Below are 18040 nucleotides of genomic sequence, written 5' to 3'. Positions count from 1 at the left end.
ACTAACTATCTAGCTAGCTAAGTAAACATTCTAGGTCTCTACATTTCCGCCACAAGACAAGCCACATATGAATGGTTAGTATAATCTATCAATATTTTAGTTAATGTATGTTAATGATATTGTATAATTGTATTAGAAACTCATTGTGTGTTTGAGTTTCCATGATATAAGTATGAGTTTGGATTAAATGATTATTCCCATACTTGGTATAGAAACTGAAATTTGCTATTTATCTGAATGCATGCCTTTATTATTGATGTGATAAATAATTGATGATTTATCGATGTCAATGTTTGGGTTGTTATTTGATATTCTCAAGCTTTGAAAGTGACCTATCAGTTCAGTTAGTATGTTAAAGGGTTAATATGCCAGTTTAGTGTTTTGGAGAAAAAAGTTTTAAGTTGTCGCTGAGAGCACACACAATAAGAAACTTTAGTGGAATTAGAAAACAGTAGTATATATATATAAAGTACGTAATACATTTAAAATTTTGGGAGTCACATTAATGATTGAGGTTCTGGACACGTTCTACCTCGATGATCAACTTTCGTTGTTCAACTATAAGGTTCTTTCTAGTAGTTTGAAGTGTCCGACATTTTTCCTTCATATCGGTTGAGTAGTTAGCCACAAGTTTAGTTAAAGACTCATTCTCCTTAACCAACTTCTCGTTCTCTCGGTCAGTCTCTTGTTGACCTTTCTAATGGTTATCATCTCTTGTTTATGCATTTCTATATACCTTTTCAAGTGGTCAACCTCTTGTGCTCTTGCAAGAACTCGTTGGCCTAGGTTTGAGACCGATGTTGCAGCCTGAATGGGAAAGACTAAGGAATCTTTTATAGCTTGTAGGTCTGACCTATGAGATAAAATTGTTTGGTCTTTAGGGGTGAGTATGCTTTGACCTATACTAACGACCACCTTGTTATTGATCATAACTGAATCCTCCACTGTGACAAGGCCAATATCAGAGTAAAATTTAGGAAGCCAAACTTTGGGAAATTGAGTCTTTTGTTATGGGATGTGCCACTGTTTTGATGAAGCAATTAAGTAAGTTCAGTAAAGAAAACACTACAAGAAAAAATACTTTCAATAAGACCGAAAAAATATTATCAAATATATACCATAACACTTTTTGATGTGTTAAGGAAAGTAGTGTTACAGTAGGTCGGAGCACTTTGCATAACACTTTTCCATAGTTATAGACATGTGTTATGGCATAGCCTACGATAACACTTTTGTTGTGTTATTTTAATAGTTAGATAAGTATTTCATTATGCTATTTATAAATAGATTATATAACACTTTTTTGTACTTATAAAGTAGTGTTATGATACACTTTATAATAACACACTTTCTGCATTATAGAAAATAGTTTGCATAACATAATTTTATGCTTATAAACCAGTGTTATTGTAAAAGATACAATAACACATTTTTTGTATTATTCTAATATTTGGATAAGCTTAAATTATTATTATATAAACCTGTACATTATAATTATTTTTATTGCTTTAATTCAAACCCACTTCATTTAATATACTTAAGACACCCTTAACATTGTACAAATATAATTTTTAGTACCAATTATATGGTTCATAACACATATAACCAAATAATTGTGTCAAAATACATTCAAGATTATCTAAAAAGCAATCCAAAAGTCTTAAGATACTCAACACTGCCTAATTAACATAAACAAAACATTCTCACAATAGTCAACAATATAGTCTTAAACAGTTGCATATTCAAAAGTAAAGGTAGGAATTCATGATCTTCCAAATGTCAGCACACCAAAGCCTTCCAAATCAGATTTTTTTTTGCACTTCACTTGTTGAATCTGGTAAATAAAACATAAAAGAAAAACTAATGAGGTCATGAAATATCATATCATTCATCTAAAATAGTCAATAATATCATGACGCATAACCAAATTTACAATAATTGAGTTTGAATAATAAACAAGTTATTATATTACACACATTACTACAACTATTTGAACCATAAAGTTTAAGGAACATATAACTTGGAGTTCCCACATAGATATATCAAAATATTTACACAAAAATTTAAACTTGCATACATAATTATCAATGGGTTATTCTCTATATGCATGAACTTTCAATTCAATTCATTGAATTAATCACACAAAAAGTAGTGAATTCTATCTATACATATACATATGTACTTTATAATTATATATAGATATTTGGTGGGCATGAGATGACATGGAGTATGAGATACTAACTCATATGCCTTATCGATTACAAGCGAAGATCCAAGACTTGTCAAAACTGATTAAGCTATTGAAATCCTAAAAGGAATTAGACATGACAAATAATGACAATACATAGATACTTGAAGGTAGAAAGTTCAACAACTTTAGAAGACAAATATATATAATGAGCCAAACATGGAATGAGTCACAAATAAAGAAACATAGGCATATATAAAAGATTGATATCATCACAATATATATATATAATTTTACCTCCTCCTTTTGTGTGAATGCATTATCGTGCATCTCTCTTGGGGACTCATCCTTCAAAATCTACAATGTGACAATTAAATTTCAATTGTCGACCACAAAAGGCATAAATTTAAATTATTAGTCATTCAACATGTTACTTCATAAAGAGTCATTGTACACATAACTAAAGCCTTTTTCCAAGAATCGTGGTCAAAATATATAGTCTAACATGATCAGGTACAAGTCTTTCACAATCATTTCTTTCAAAAAACTTGATAGCCAGTTCTATATTTTCAACCTTCATATTTTTTTGTCTCTTGTTAGTTCAGTGGCAAAGATACAATACAGCAAAAACAGATACAATACAACAAAAAAAAAAAGTGTAATTAAAGATACAATATATTTTCAGCCTTCTTATTTTTTGTCTCTTCATATTTATTTTTTATTATATTATTGTAGTGACAAAATTCTATATGGTATGGTATCTAATTATAAACAAGTACTTCCCTTTTACAAATAAAGATAAACAAGTAGTTCCAAGTATTGGGAACATCCCTCATCTCATTTTATTTGCTACTGTATATTTACATAGTAGAAATAAATGATAGAAATATGTTGCAATCACCGTGGAGCTCACTCAAGTAGTCACATTAAAAAACTAAAAGACATCATCAATATAGGCAGACTAAAATATTATATAAAATAATATAAGTATGAAATAAAATTGGAGAGTGAGAAATGAAGTAGGTCTTATAATTATAAGTATGCATATCTGCATAATAAAGAAAGCAAGTTTACCATACATCAAAAGCAAAAAGCCATAAGATACGAGCATTGGAAAAAGAGAGGACATTGTTCTATAATTAAGTGCTTCTTCTCAATAATTCATGAAATATAGTCAAGAATGAGGCATCAGCGACATAGGTATAAATTAGCAAATAGATGCAATTTTTGGTGAAATGATAGATTAATTCATAAGATATAGTTCCACTAGATTATTGGCATCAAAAGTAGTTAGTTCTAGTACCTATATTAGAAATGGTAACTTAGGACAGTAATCAAATAATGTTAAAGCAATATTAAATAGTGCGCAAACTCGCATCTTAAAGATATATCACTAACAATGATAATTCCAATATCTAGTAAATCAATATGCAAATTCTGTAAACTAAAATCTTGTCATTTTAGAGCATGTCTATAACCATCTTAGAAACCATTTAAACTCAATAAATAATAAAACAAAGTGCACACTTAATAGACCCTATTAGATAAATGATGGACCAGTACTAAATAATTACCATGATGCCAATATGCAGATAAATGTTGAGAATTAAATTACTTTGGGAAATTTAAGTGATATGACCATGCATAAGCAATCTGTTTGTAAATCCATCCATTAACACATAAACCAAAGATCTGTCACTATAAAAAATATTGCATCAGAAGTTGAGGAGTCCTTCAGCTTAGCCATGTAATCCTAACAAAACAGGAGTAAAGAAAAGCATCAGATAGACCATTTAAGTAGAGGACGTGATGTCTATGGACATATTGTAGTGCTTGGAACTAATGTAAGTAACCTCAATTGACTCATAAAACAAAGAAGATTGTCTAGGTTCTACAACAGGTTTCTTATGCCTGCAGATTCTTTCCCATAATGTTGTTGAATTGGCATGACTCTGCAACATTGGAACAATAATTGTTTAGACTAAACTAAACTGAGTTGAACCCTTCACTAATTGATTTATATTGCTTACCATTTTATTCTTGCACCCAATGCATTGGTCCAAAAGGTAGTAAGATGGAAAGAATACAAGCAGCCCATCAGGAACAATTCGAGCAAAATTGACTGAAACATTGAAATCAAACACAAAAAATCAAGGATGATGATTAGTAGTAATCAAGTTCACGCGCTACTGATTTGGATTGGACAACTTCCAGTTCCTAAATCCATAAAAATAGGTATTTTGATTAACACATTATAGTGAACAAAATTAAGCAGAGAACTTTGAGAAGAAAAAGGATTTCAATCTATCTCTAAATCATGGAAGCATTAAATACACCTCAGACTGCTTATCACTAGCCTCAAATGTTTAAGTCTTACACAGTAAAATACTGGAGCAAAAGGAGATAAACAGAGACTTAAAAGGTAATGCTGCTCAAAATGAAGTAAAAAGCCAGATTAGTTTCTCGTACTCTTTAAAAAACAGTACACATAATCAAGTTGTCGACACACCTAAATAACCAACAGACTGAGTAAGATCCAGCCCTAAGTGATGTGGCTTAATTTTGATTAGTTTGTGTTTAACATCTTTCACTTAAATAGTGCATGAATGGATTCATTTCTCATAAATAGACTGGATTTATTGTGAAATATTTTATGTACAGCCCACTCAGTAATCATCAGTCAAGTTAAAGATTTAATAGAAACAAAAACACACCAGATTCTCAGCACCGGGAAGATTTCCTCTTTTTGCCAGATTGACAGCAAGCTCCAAATTGTTCAACTGCAAAAAGTCAAGATATAAAATTTAAATTCCAAATATTTATCATAATCTACTAACCATAAGGATAAACCAATTTGTGATACATGCCTGCCCACTAACGAAAGGCACAATTGTTTGTTCATTAACAGTAGCCAATAACACTTGGCCCCGCCTGTTAATTGCGTAAAATCCCCCTAGTGACGAAGCCTTTGATGTTAGGAAAATTGGATCTGAACTGATTCTATTTCTGTAAACTGCAGTAGCCGTCTCTAAGTCGTAAACGAATAGCAGCCCGGGCTTGGTGATTACGTAGATCAGACTATACTTGTGTGATATCTGGAATATTGAGCATTAAAACAATTAATATTCATGGTGCTGAATACTGGGGCAGACCACAAATATAAGAATCTCACTATCTGCATTGCAACGGGGAAATCATCTGCAAAATCTGGTGGAAAGAAAAGATCTGCTTGTTTCTTTGTAAAAGAAGGTTTTCCTGCCAATAAGTTTGCAATGTTAAAATAGAGAAAAATTATTCATCAAGACAGAAAGAAAGGAATAAATTTCTGATTAAGATTCTAGACTTATCAAACATATTTATCTTTTTTAATAAAGGGGGTGAATTAAATAATACTAAGCTAACCTGGTTGGGCACCAAGCTCTATAACATGCAACTTTGATGTAATTTGGCCAGCATCAAAAGTCTTTGTTGCAAAGGAAATGAGAGTAGAAGGATTCTCATTCCCTAGAACCTGTATAAATTCGACAATCAATCAACAAATATGCATATATGTTATGCATACCAAGTGCGATAAAAAACAAGAGAATTAAGAGAGATAAAGAGAGAGAGAAGTTAATTTACACACTTTAAATTGTGCAAAAGCAGCAGCATGAGCTTCTAGAGCTTGACTTCTCTGTTGTTCCACTGAAAAGAGTTGCATATTCCCTTTGACCAGATTTTGCCTATGCAAACAGAGCAGAGAAATAAATCAAGTATAAGAAATAGGACAATTAAAGCTCAAAGTCTGCCAAGCAACCAATAAGGTATTAAAGCATGTTACAGGAAAATTTGAAAGGAGCATTTGGACAAGGCTCTTTGGCACTAACTAGTTACAGGAGAAGCAGTCCCTTCTATTCCAACTACATGGATTACACCATTACAAATGTAACATATAAATACCAAGACCATCAAATATATTGGCTTGAATGAGGATTCCCCTATGAAAAATCTATACATAAAGTATATCTGCATATGAGTATCAATCTACTAAATGATGTTACAATATATAAGAACATACCTCAGGAGCACCAGGGGCAATTCCAATCAAAACCAACCACTTTTCAGAAGGGTCACACCAATAGTTTATTATCTGATTGTTTGCCAGATTAGCAGTTCTTTCGAGCATCTTCACAGGTTCAGTCTCACCTACAAGGAAGATATAGTGCACATACCAGCCTCTAGAATATTTATCAATATGCATAACAACAGACACTCAAAACCTTATTAAAACAATAACATCTCTAAAACAAATGAGTCACAGACAACAAAAATCCAAAGTTTAAAGCAATAATAAAACCATAAACCTAGAAAAGAATATGAATACTCAATACACCTTTAACTTTGATAGAGAGCTCCCCTGAAATTAAAGCACCAAAACCACAGTTCTTGAACCTTAAAGTATTCAGGGACTGATGAGGAGAAGCCGAGAGGTGTGAGTGCGTGATCGGCGAAGACGGAGCCAAACAACTGGAAACGCCGAAGAGCCGATCGTTGTAGACAGAGCAGTGGGCTGACTTCGGAGACACCGTAGGCGGTCGGAAACACTGTCGATGATCGTATGAGTCGAACAATTTTTACCTTGGAAACACAGTCAATGATGCTAGGCGATAGAAAATTGTTTAGAGGTTTGGAAATAAAAAAGTAGAGGCAAATAAAAAAGTAGAAGTAGAAGATAGTTTAGAAGGAATACGCGGGCTCCAAAATTTTGGTACCGCCAATTTTTTTTTCTTTCCCACCTATTATTTTATTATTTGATGTATCATAATACTTTTTCAATAGTATTATATTTATATGTTATGAAAAGGGGTATTTGATGTAGTGAGACGGAGGTCTATATGGCTTATAGTGGCTAGCCACTAGTGTGGGCTAGGTCAGAGTTGACCATTCAGATATGTTTGCTTTGTTCCCGTCTTTCTCCTCCATTTATATGCGTAATAAGTATGGCAGCTATAGCAACGATGAAATGAGTAATACGATGAGCCCAGCTACGATGATGGCTAGCCGGAGGAGAACCCATGGGATTTCATATTATATGTGTAACAAGTCCTGCAGGCATTGCCTAAATCGAACAATGTGCACATAAGATAATGTGCCCATAACAATGTGAAAGTAAAATGAGAAAAAAACACAAAAGTAAAGTTAGAAAGTGCTTGATCAATAAATTAAATGTATAAGTATTATGAGTCAGTATATGAGTATATGTGCACTTCAAACTCACGACATTCATGTGTATGTGTATGTATGAGATTTACTTAGTGAGCGTTAGCTCATTGTGTTATTTTCCAACATTTTTCCAGGTGTGGCTTTAGATGTTGAGCAGCTTGTGGAGCACAGACTCAGTAGCAATGCAATAGTGGTTTAGGGTTATTCACATTGCTACGTTAAACTTAAAGTATTCATACGTGTAATAATTTTTATTAATAAGTTTATATAAAAGTTTTAAATTTTTCTGTATTTCTTAGTATCATTTTATTTAATTCATTTGGTCAAGTGCTTAACATACTCATAAACCTTGGAATTACGAGTATGTGGCAGACGTACCCTACCTTAGGGACGTCACAATAAATAAGAACCTATAATATGCTTTTCCATTTGATAAAATGTGCTTTTTCTTTTAATTTGGGCATAATATTGAGTTTTGTTTAGATCATGGTTAGATCAGTGTTGGTGTTGTAGGGTTTCTCTGAATTTCTTATTCCAAACATAAATGGAGGCATGTTAATTTTAGGTGTTTTTTTTATATACATACAACTAAAACAAAGAAACTATTATAATAATACAAAATATTACAATTACATTATAATATACAAAACATAACCCAATATAAGAATTATCCCTCACAATTATACCACTGATCTTGTCAATTTCCATATATAAAACGATACCAATTGATTATGTTAATCAATATCAACCATATTTATTATCAAATATTAAAAAAATAAATCAAACAATTTCAGTAAAGCCCCCATCTCATTTTTAAAAATTTCTATGACAATAATATGAGCATAATCGGATTTTGTAGCACTCCATGGTTGACTTGACACTCATCAAATATAGAGTATTCTAGGACTTTTTTTGTAAACCAAAAGAGAAATTTGAGTTTTAATGCATTATGGGGGTCCTATATCAAAAATATGCTATGCTCTGTCATGACATTTTCGTGCTACTATTTTCCCTTGTTTCCAAAAATGCCCCTCCTATTGTATCTTTCATCTCTCTCTAGATCTCATTCCTCTACTCTCATGGCTGACACACCTCCATCACCACCTACCTACCTCCATTTTTCTTAGATTTCTCATCTCTTTCTCTCTTTCCCCCATCATTTCTCCTCTATCTTTCTTGCTCCATTTATTTTCTCTCTTAAATTATGGATGGAGACTAAAAAAAATATCTAAGGATAGCTTTTGATGATTTAGAACTTAAACAAACTAAAAGTTAAATTAAGAAAAAATATATGCATTTCGAACATTTATGGGCATGATTTTTTGGTTTTTTTTTCAATTTATTTCAGCTTTTTCGCGATTTTTTTAGATCTTAAACTTTAAAATTTGCTAAAAACTCGATGCACATTGATGCCCAGCTCAAGGGGCCCTTAAAAATAATGCTTTTCAAGAAAAAAATGATATGCCTCGATAAAATTTGATGTCATTAATTAAAAATGCATAACTTTTCACTCGGGTTTCCGTTTGAGGTGATTTTTTTAATTTGGGTATTTTTTAGAGATCTACACGTTTAAGATGTGTAAATACACATTTGGTAAGTTTAAAGTTTGATAACACCCAAAAGTTTAAAACAATACCCTAATATTTTCGAAGTTGGGAAATTTTCAACTTTTAAACTTCTCAAATGTGTATGTACATATCTCAAACGCGTAGATCTCGAAAAAAATACTAAAATTAAAAAAAAAAATCACCTGAAACAGACACTCGAGTGAAAAGTTATGCATTTTCAATTATTGACATCGAATTTAATCAAGGTGCATCAAGTTTCATCGATGTGCATCGAGGTAAATCGAGATTTCCATGAAAATCATGATTTTTAAAGGCCCATCGAGCTGGGAATCGAGGTGCATCGAGTTACATGATGTACATCAAGTTTTCTTATGAAAATCATGATTTTAAGACCCCAATCGAGCTAGGCCTCGATGCACCTCAATACACATCGATGCATCTTGATGAAAATCGATGCAATTCATTGAAAGTTCATAACTTTTTACTCGGGTGTCCGTATGATGTGATTTTTTTTTAATTTGAGTATTTTTTTGAGATCTACACGTTTGAGATGTGTACATACACATTTGGGAAGTTTAAGGTTGTAAACATGCCCAACTTCAAAAATATTATGGTATTATTTTGAACTTTGGGGTGTTTCCAACCTTTAAACTTTCCAAATGTGCATGTACACATCTCAAACGCGTAGATCTCTATAAAAATTCCAAAATTAAAAAAAAATCACCTCAAATGGACACCCAAGTGAAAAGTTGTGCATTTTTAATTAATGACATCGAGGTGCATCGAATTTCATCTAGACAGATCATTTTTTCTTGAAAATCGTGATGTTTAAGGGCCCCTCGAGCTGGGCATCGAGGTACATCGAGATGCATTGAGGCATATCGAGTTTTCTGCAAATTTTAACGTTTCATATCTGAAGAAATCACGAAAAAACTGAAATAAATGTGTTCGAAATACACAGATTAAAGTCTTTCATTTAGCTTTTAGTTGGTTTAAATTCTAAATCATCAAAAACTATCATTGTATATTTTTTTAGTCTCCATCCATAATTTAAGAGAGAAAAGAAATGGAGCGAAAAAGATAAAGGAGAAATGGAGGGGAAAAGAGAGAAAGAGATGGGAAATCTAAGAAAAAATGGAGGTAGGTAGGTGGTGATGGAGGTGTGTCGGCCATGAGAGTGTAGGAAGTAGGGGTGAGCATCTAAACCGACAAACCGCGGTGACCGACCGCACCGCACCATACTACACCGCAAACCGCGGTGTCAAAAGTGTAATTGTTCGGTATGGTTTGTATTTGAGCTAAACCGTGCGGTGCGGTGCGGTGCGCGGTTTGGCGGTGTAAAATTTTAGTTTGCACCGCACCGCACCGCATACTTACAAATATATTAAAAAAAATAAACTTTACATATATACCATTTTTTAAAGTTACCCAATATGGGAGACTTGTATATTTTTTTTGAAAAACGAGAGACTTGTATATTTTTTTTGTGTTTCACTGAACTTAATTGATAACTTGTGATGTTGTTTAGAACTTATTAAGGATTTGTTATGAACTAAGGATTAAGTATTTTTTTTAAAATTTAAATTTTGTTATGACATATTTTTTAACACAGACCGTGGAAAACCGCCCAAACCACACCGCAAAAAATGGTTTGGTTTAGTCGGTTTGGTGCAACCAAATCACACCGCATGGTGTGTTCTAGTTACTAAACCGCACTTGTGGCGTGGTGTATTAAAAAGTCTTCAAACCGCCCAAACCACACCGTGCTCACCCCTAGTAGGAAGGAGATCTAGATAGAGACATGAAAGAAACAATGAGAGGGACATTTTTGAAAATAAGGGAAATAGTAGCATGAAAATGTCATGTGTACATAGCATAACATATTTTTGATTTAGGACCCATAATGCATAAAAACTAAAATTACCCAACCAAAATGTATACTCCAATAAAGAATTAAACAAAAACGTTTATTAATTATACCTTTTTTTAAAAATAAACATAACAATATATTTGAAATAAAAACATAATTTCAAAATTCAATAACACAATGCAAATAAAAAAAAACAAAATTGTTTACAAAACTACCAATATATCAAGTAAACAAAATTGTTTATGTATAGTGACAAAAATAAATATATAAATAAAAATAGAGTAAATTGCGGCGAAAATACTTAATATTTTCAAAATATTGCACTTTTATACCCAATCTTTTTTTTTTTGCAGTAAATATACTCAATGTCTTCAAAATGTTGCAATTTTATACTCAATTTTTTTTGCGGTAAATATACCAAATGTTTTCAAAATGTTGCACTTTTATACTTATTTTTTATTATTATTTTGAGAAATAATGAGAAAGTGAATGAAAACTTTAGGTTTTTAAAATTTTAAATTATTTTCACTTTCTTATTCTTTCTCAAAATAATAAAAAAAAAAATCATTTAAGATATTACAATTAATCAAAAAAATTAAAACTTATATTTTCCTTCACTTTTTTTTTTAAAAAACTTATATTTTAAATTGATGAAAAATATAAGTTTTTAATTATTTTAAATCATTTTTATTAATTTTAATAAAACTTTTTAAAATTTTAATTTAAAATAGTTATTTTGAGAAAGAATAAGAAAGAGAAAATAATTTAAATTTTAAAAATAATTAAAACCTATATTTTTCCTTCACTTTATTATTATTTCTCAAAAAAATGAAAAAATTAGGTATAAAAGTGCAACATTTTAAAAATATTAAGTATATTTACTGCTAAAAAATTATTTGGGCATAAAAGTGCAATATTTTGAAGACATTGAGTGTATTTACCACAAAAAAAAAGATTGGATATAAAAATGCAACATTTTAAAAAACATGGGTATTTTAGCTACAATTTACTCTAAAAAATATCTTAAAATTTGAACCAATACCAAATAATAATAAACATAACTAAATGAAAAAATAAAAACGAAAAAAATGTTTATTTTTTAAATGCATCAAAAACAATAATTTAAAAAAATACTAATCAAACAGAAAATAAACAATATTTAAGAACAACAAAGGCTTTTAAACAAAACTGTTTGATAATTATACCTTCCCAATAAAAATAAAGAGAATAGTATATTGGAATAGAAACTCAATATTAACATAAAAAAAAATCCAATTAAAAAATAAAAATGTAACTCTCAAAGTTTAAAGTATACCAAGTAAACAAAATTATTTATGCATAACTAAAAAAAATAAAAAATGTAACTCCAAATATTTTTTTAAAAAAAGATCAAAACAAAGATGATGACCTTCAAAATTAACAACCCAAAATATACCAACTCTAAAAATAACAAAAACCTTTATATAACTAAAAAAAAGACATAAAACTCTAACCTTGAGCTTTAGAAAATCAACATCATCAACCTTTTCTTCTAATTCGGAGGGCACCATTGAAATCACTTCAATTTTAGCCTCTTGGTCAGTCATGTTTGATCGAATGATGCACATAAGTCCTCTTCATAATCACCGAAGTGTTCATCTTCACAAATGGGGATAGCTTTTTCTCATCTTTTTTCCCTTTGATTTGCAATTGAGAAGATGCAGAGTTCAAATTTCACGTGTGAACCATAACCTCCTCTTTAATTTTCAATATATAATGTATCTTGATTAATGAATATCTTATAAAAGGAAATTAACTCGAATTGATGGAAGAATATAAGTATATATTAACTAATATATCATAATTGATGGAAGAATAGATGCATAATTATATTATCTTTGATTTACCGATTAATGGAAATTTTCAATATTATAAAAGGTAACTGCCAAATGATATTTTAAAATTAGGATATCATTTATTGTAAATAAAAAATATGATATTAAAATTATATAAAAAAATATTTTGTAATAAGTTATGTAAATCACCCTCAATTTCATCATTTTTAAATTATTATTTTAGTCCTTTAAAATAATATTTTTTATGTCATCCGTTGACTGAAGTACCATGACTCACTAACGGCGAAAAAAAAATCCTACTTATTCTTCTATATATTGACCAACCAATTTATACATAGCAAATGAGATAAAAGAGAAACTATATTGAAATTAATTTGAGTTAATAAAATATATAAGTTACCAAATTGGTCACACCCATTATCCGATGTACCCGTTTTATATATAAAAAAAAAGTGAAGCACAAAAGAAAAAAGCAATTCAATATGACCCAATGATAAAATCATAAATGTGTCCCCCCGTTGTTTTCCTTTCCCTTTCCCCATCCCCTTTCATTAGCCAAAGTTCATACAGAGGCTGCAAAAACAAAAAATTAATTTTAATTACACCTTTAAAGGGAAAAAAAACCTAAATAAGAAATTATAAGTACAGGCTGCTCTACAAAATTCAGTATCCTGTCCAGTCCATTAATTTGGCTTGGGCACTTCCTATATTTGGAGGTCGGAGGGTCTCAGAATAGCCGGCCTAAAGAGTCTAATAATGTTTGTTTCTTATTGATTTTATTGTGTATGACTACATGCAAAATATCATCATCTGAGTATTCAAATTGCTGTTGAACGCGTTTGTTGTAGCAAACCACTTGTTGCACTACGGGTTCTTGTTAAAAATGAGGCACTAATGGCTGGCATTCTCAGCCTAAACCGCCCACCACTAGAAGCTCCAACATTCACATCTTCTACAGCACCGATCCCATTGACAACCCCACGGTCGGTTGATGACTCCACAGATTCTGAAATTCCATCAACATCCTGAAAGACGGAGGGAATCGGTAGTTAATTCCAGAACAAAATATTTGCAATGAAGGAATTACAACCTCCGGAGGTTCAATCATATAATATCTAATGTGAGCAATCTTCCCTAAAATTCTGAGCTCATGAACTTTAAGTTTAACAAACCTTGTCTGAAATACTGGAATCAGGGGAAGACATTGGTTCCGGTTGAGACATCAAAAGTGGTGGTAAAGACTCAGTCTGCCAAGCAAAAATAAGTCAGAAAAGTAAAGCACATGGCATACATTCATGAAATCAGTGAAGCACTTCTCAGGTTTAACAAGTTTTGCCATAAGGCCAGCTAAACAAACATCTATTACGAATGGGAAATGCAAAATGTGTTTAAAGCACAGTCAGACCTGACAAATTTATTGCTATAAGGCCAACATGAAACTAAATTTAAGATTAATAAAGTGCACTGTGAATATAATGTTTATGAGCCTGGGAACTGAAATTACCCTTGCCGGAGAAATTGGTGGTGCTTCAAGCGCTGGCCTTGAGGAGCTGGATGATATTTTCTGTGTATTCCAGGGAAGAATTTTAGCTTGAAAAACGAGAATGGAAATAAACCAAACAAAAAGTACAATCCAAGGACAACGCAAACCCCCACTAGTTTAAAAAATTAATCACATTAATATACCATTGTTCAACTCTTAAAGAATTGGGTGATAATTACCCAAGAGTGTCCCCTAGAAAAAAAACCCAAGAATGAGAGTGACTGCAGATAATTAGGAGTTGCCTAGAACTTAATAATGAAGACTAGAATATTTACAAAAGTTCAGTTTATACAGAACAAAATGAAATAAACGACTTGAAAAGCATATATAAATGCTTCAGATTTATTCACGAATGTGAAAATTCAAAGTCGAATAGGATTGATTTTACTTTTATAAAACTAGAAGTTGCCAATAAAGAAAATCATATAGCACCGATATAGAATAACATGTCCAGCACATTCCAATAAATAAAGTCAAAAGCCCACCTGAACTTCTGTGGTTCTGGCATTTTCAATACTTTGGGCAACATCACACAACCTCCTAACTCCTTCATTAGTAAGATTCTATGTAAATGAACAAAAACCCATGGTTACAACACCATAATGAAATAATTTTTAGATTGTACCGTCTTTTTTCCTTTTTAAATTAAATTGTAAATCAAGAATATCGTTGAACATACCTGCTTCCATTCTATGCTATTGATTTTAGTTTCCTACAACACCAAGGGGAAAATGGTATCAGTTTTGAAATCCACATTCATAAATTAAGCTGTCAGCTGGAGAGAAAAAATAATTAGAACATCCAGAATAAAATGGATTACCATAGCTCGGACCGCATTATGAACAGATCTAACATCCTCACCAATTGTATTTGTTCTTCCTTGTAATCCAGAAACCTAAAAGCATAAATAAATATCCATGAAAAACCCAGGAAAAGAAATTTGGGCCAGGGGGAGGGTTGTTGAGAGGATGGGAATCTAAATTGCTGCTAATATCTTCACCATCACCATGCTCACCTCCTCTTTTGTCCTACCAGTAGTTTCTAGACACTCCTCCAAACCACGATCTAGACCATCTATTTGGGAAGATAACTTTCGCTTAGTAGCCTGGAAACAGAAAAAAAATAACCATCAAGAATGTTTACCGTAGAATTAAAAAGGCAAGACATGCAATTAGAGTGAAACTCATTTTATTTATTTTTTTTAAAAAAATATTAGAAATAAAGAACTTGCCGAAACTGACGAGTAAACATTCTCAAGCTTTTTCTCAACAGATGAACAAGCATCAGATAAGCTACGCCGAGTTGCAACCATCAAACCAGATAGTCCCCCTCCCCCCTGTAATAATATAAGAAGAAATACACAAAGTACTTTATCAACTGAATTCAAAGATATATACCATTAAACCAAGAGGGGAGAAAGCTAGTATATGAAAAAATAGCTGTTGCTCTCTTAAATTAAAACATACACATTGCTACTATTTGAAAGATTACGAGAGTTCAAACTGACATCTACCATATAAAGATCCTAAAGATACATATTAAACAACACTAACTAGACAAGAACAATGGACAACCCGCATTTGCCCACATATCAAGTTTCTTGTAGAATATTGTCAGCCGGCAGAAAAAGTTTTTAGAGATCACAATCTTACCTTCCACCAAATATAGCCACATCCTGCCACAAATACAATAATAATTACACCATACTTTTTGCCACCTAAATCATACAAAGAGAAAAAAATTAGTAAATGCAGGAGAAGTTCAGAATTGTTATAGATACGAATAAATAAAAATATTATGAAAACATTACTGGGCAGAAGGCTTGGCGTTATTAAAGAAAGAGGCCATAATAAAAAAAATTAATGAATGTTGGTAAACTTTCTTTCTAAGGGAACAAAACAAAATAATGATTACAGACTAGATATGAAAATTTGAAAATATATAAGCCAAAATTTAAAATATTAGTAAATTCAGGTATAGAAAAAAGAAATCACATGCAACCAATTAACTCAAAATAAAATGTGTGAACTAAATAGTTGTATCAGCCATTAGAATAGTAAATAGCTTAAATAAATATTAAGATAAGAAAAAAAAGACAAATCATCAATACCAGTTCGACTTGCATTTATAATTGTGACTGATCTGTTGGAAGCCAAGATTTGCAGCTCCTGCCTTAAGCTGTTGACCTGCAAAGCTTAAGTTTTAATGATAATATGCAAGTAATCTATAAGTAAACAGCTCATCACAGGTTAATTCCCTACAAGCTAGCAGAAGACACTAATAAAGATTTAGAAACAAGTTCAATTGAAAACCTGAGCCAACAACAAGTCATTGCGAGGCTTTTTTACTGGTGCGCTAGAATCATCTTGTTTAAGTTGCCTCCATGCAATCTGTAGTACAAGACCAAATCACTATCACTTAGTAGGTTTCCATAGCATACACAAAATAATTCGAATATATTAAGAAAGTTAGTCAAAATTATGCTGGTAGTTCATAGACCTGAATCGTGCAGAAAAATAATTACAAAGAAACATTCAGGACTCAAAAAACTCAGGGTTGATTCAATTGTGCTCAGCAATTTAACCACTTATTATATCATATCAAAACAAAAGATCAGAAAAATAATTTCTTGAAAATAGAGAAGTTCAAAACATAATGGAAAACTTTTTTTTTAAAAACAAAAAATACATGAAAAAGAAAGCAATTTCAACAGTGCTAAGTTTCTAGTCTAGTAATAAAAGTACCTTGAAAGCACCAGATACTAAATCCGATACTCCTCCCTCTTTTGCAAGAACTGACCCAATGATACCTGAAAGGGTCAGAAACCCAAATCATCTTAGTAAATATAATTATTAAAATAAAATTCAACGATGCCTCAATTGAGTTGGGTACGCACAATGCACATAAACATATAGAAGTTCAGCCACAAATTTGTAAGTTACTGTTTCATAACTTTTGCGAATGAAAGAGCTCGGGCAAGCAAGCGCAGCTCTAATTGATAACGCAACTCTAATTTCCAAACAAAATTCAACCAACCCAAAATTAAAGTCCAAGGCCAATCATACCTCTACAATACAATCAGAACCAATGCATAACAATTCCATGACCAATTATTAATCATATAGAGAAAGAGAGAAATAGGGTTTATCTAAAACCCTAAACTTCGATCAACAACAACCATAATCTTAACCAATTGAACAAGAGACAAACCAGACTAAGGCGTTCAATGATACCTTTGGATGAATTAATCAACAAAAAAAAGTCAAAAATTAAGAACAATAGAATCAGGGGACTGATGGATTGTACGAACCTGCACCAACCAGAATGGTGAGCTTCCCAAGGGAGAGAGCCATGGAGTAGAGCGATATACTTAGCTAAAATCGTCTCGCCCGTGAGGGTTAGGCGGTGGCGTACGGCATCGAAAGCTCTTGGAGAATCGCAATTGTTGGAGAAGAATGGGTCTGGGTCAGTCGCTATCGATGAGTAGTAATTGAAACGCCAAATACCCCTATTCTAGAGAAAGAGAGAGAGAGAGCTTGAGAGTTTGAGACCTCGTTTGCAGAACAACCTTGGTATTTACTGTAAATCACAGAAGAGCCCTAGTGCTGCTTGAACCCCGGGAGGAATATGCCATCTACTTCGCAATTACGTAAATGCCCTTTTTCCACATAACTTATTTTATAAATAAAAAAACATATATACATATATTTACTTCTAATTAAACTTAAAAGATATAGTATAATCTCAAATATAATTTTTTTTAAAAGTTAATTGAAAAATACAGTAAATTTTTATATTTTAAGGAAAAAAAATAGAGTTTTTTTATTATTATTT

General features: G+C 31.7%; 2 protein-coding genes across 2 annotated transcripts; both read right to left on the bottom strand.

Annotated features, from left to right (window-relative positions):
- Positions 1–5261: 5261 nt before the first annotated feature.
- On the bottom strand, positions 5262–12414 carry LOC133823857 (clathrin heavy chain 2-like). Its single transcript, XM_062256706.1, has 7 exons — positions 12322–12414; positions 6525–6531; positions 6246–6373; positions 6109–6176; positions 5814–5910; positions 5591–5699; positions 5262–5443 (listed from the first exon to the last, which is right to left on the bottom strand). The coding sequence occupies exons 1-7, from the start codon at positions 12412–12414 to the stop codon at positions 5262–5264; spliced, it is 684 nt and encodes a 227-aa protein (XP_062112690.1).
- Positions 12415–13157: 743 nt separating this feature from the next.
- Positions 13158–17794, bottom strand: LOC133822453 (uncharacterized). Its single transcript, XM_062254792.1, has 13 exons — positions 17517–17794; positions 16951–17015; positions 16519–16596; positions 16317–16392; positions 15859–15923; positions 15438–15542; positions 15222–15311; positions 15027–15101; positions 14886–14918; positions 14692–14769; positions 14168–14227; positions 13836–13910; positions 13158–13688 (listed from the first exon to the last, which is right to left on the bottom strand). Exons 1-13 carry the CDS (start codon positions 17557–17559, stop codon positions 13482–13484), a joined length of 1050 nt encoding a protein of 349 aa, XP_062110776.1. The 5' UTR covers positions 17560–17794; the 3' UTR covers positions 13158–13481.
- Between the last annotated feature and the right edge of the window lie 246 nt (positions 17795–18040).

Source organism: Humulus lupulus, chromosome 3, assembly GCF_963169125.1.
Source record: "Humulus lupulus chromosome 3, drHumLupu1.1, whole genome shotgun sequence".
Classification (NCBI taxonomy): Eukaryota; Viridiplantae; Streptophyta; class Magnoliopsida; order Rosales; family Cannabaceae; genus Humulus; species Humulus lupulus.
The sequence above is the reverse complement of the archived record's forward strand: the minus strand, read 5'-3'. Positions and strand labels throughout refer to the sequence as shown.

Coding starts and splice junctions, on each gene's coding strand:
- LOC133823857 (XM_062256706.1), bottom strand. CDS start 12,414: ATGACTGACCAAGAGGCTAAAATTGAAGTGATTTCAATGGTGCCCTCC. Junction 5,911..6,108: donor GGTATTTATATGTTACATTT/GTAATGGTGTAA, acceptor CTGTTTGCATAG/GCAAAATCTGGTCAAAGGGA. Junction 5,444..5,590: donor AGAGCTTGGTGCCCAACCAG/GTTAGCTTAGTA, acceptor ACTTATTGGCAG/GAAAACCTTCTTTTACAAAG.
- LOC133822453 (XM_062254792.1), bottom strand. CDS start 17,559: ATGGCTCTCTCCCTTGGGAAGCTCACCATTCTGGTTGGTGCAG. Junction 16,393..16,518: donor ATGACTTGTTGTTGGCTCAG/GTTTTCAATTGA, acceptor TAAGCTTTGCAG/GTCAACAGCTTAAGGCAGGA. Junction 14,228..14,691: donor CCAGAACCACAGAAGTTCAG/GTGGGCTTTTGA, acceptor TGGAATACACAG/AAAATATCATCCAGCTCCTC.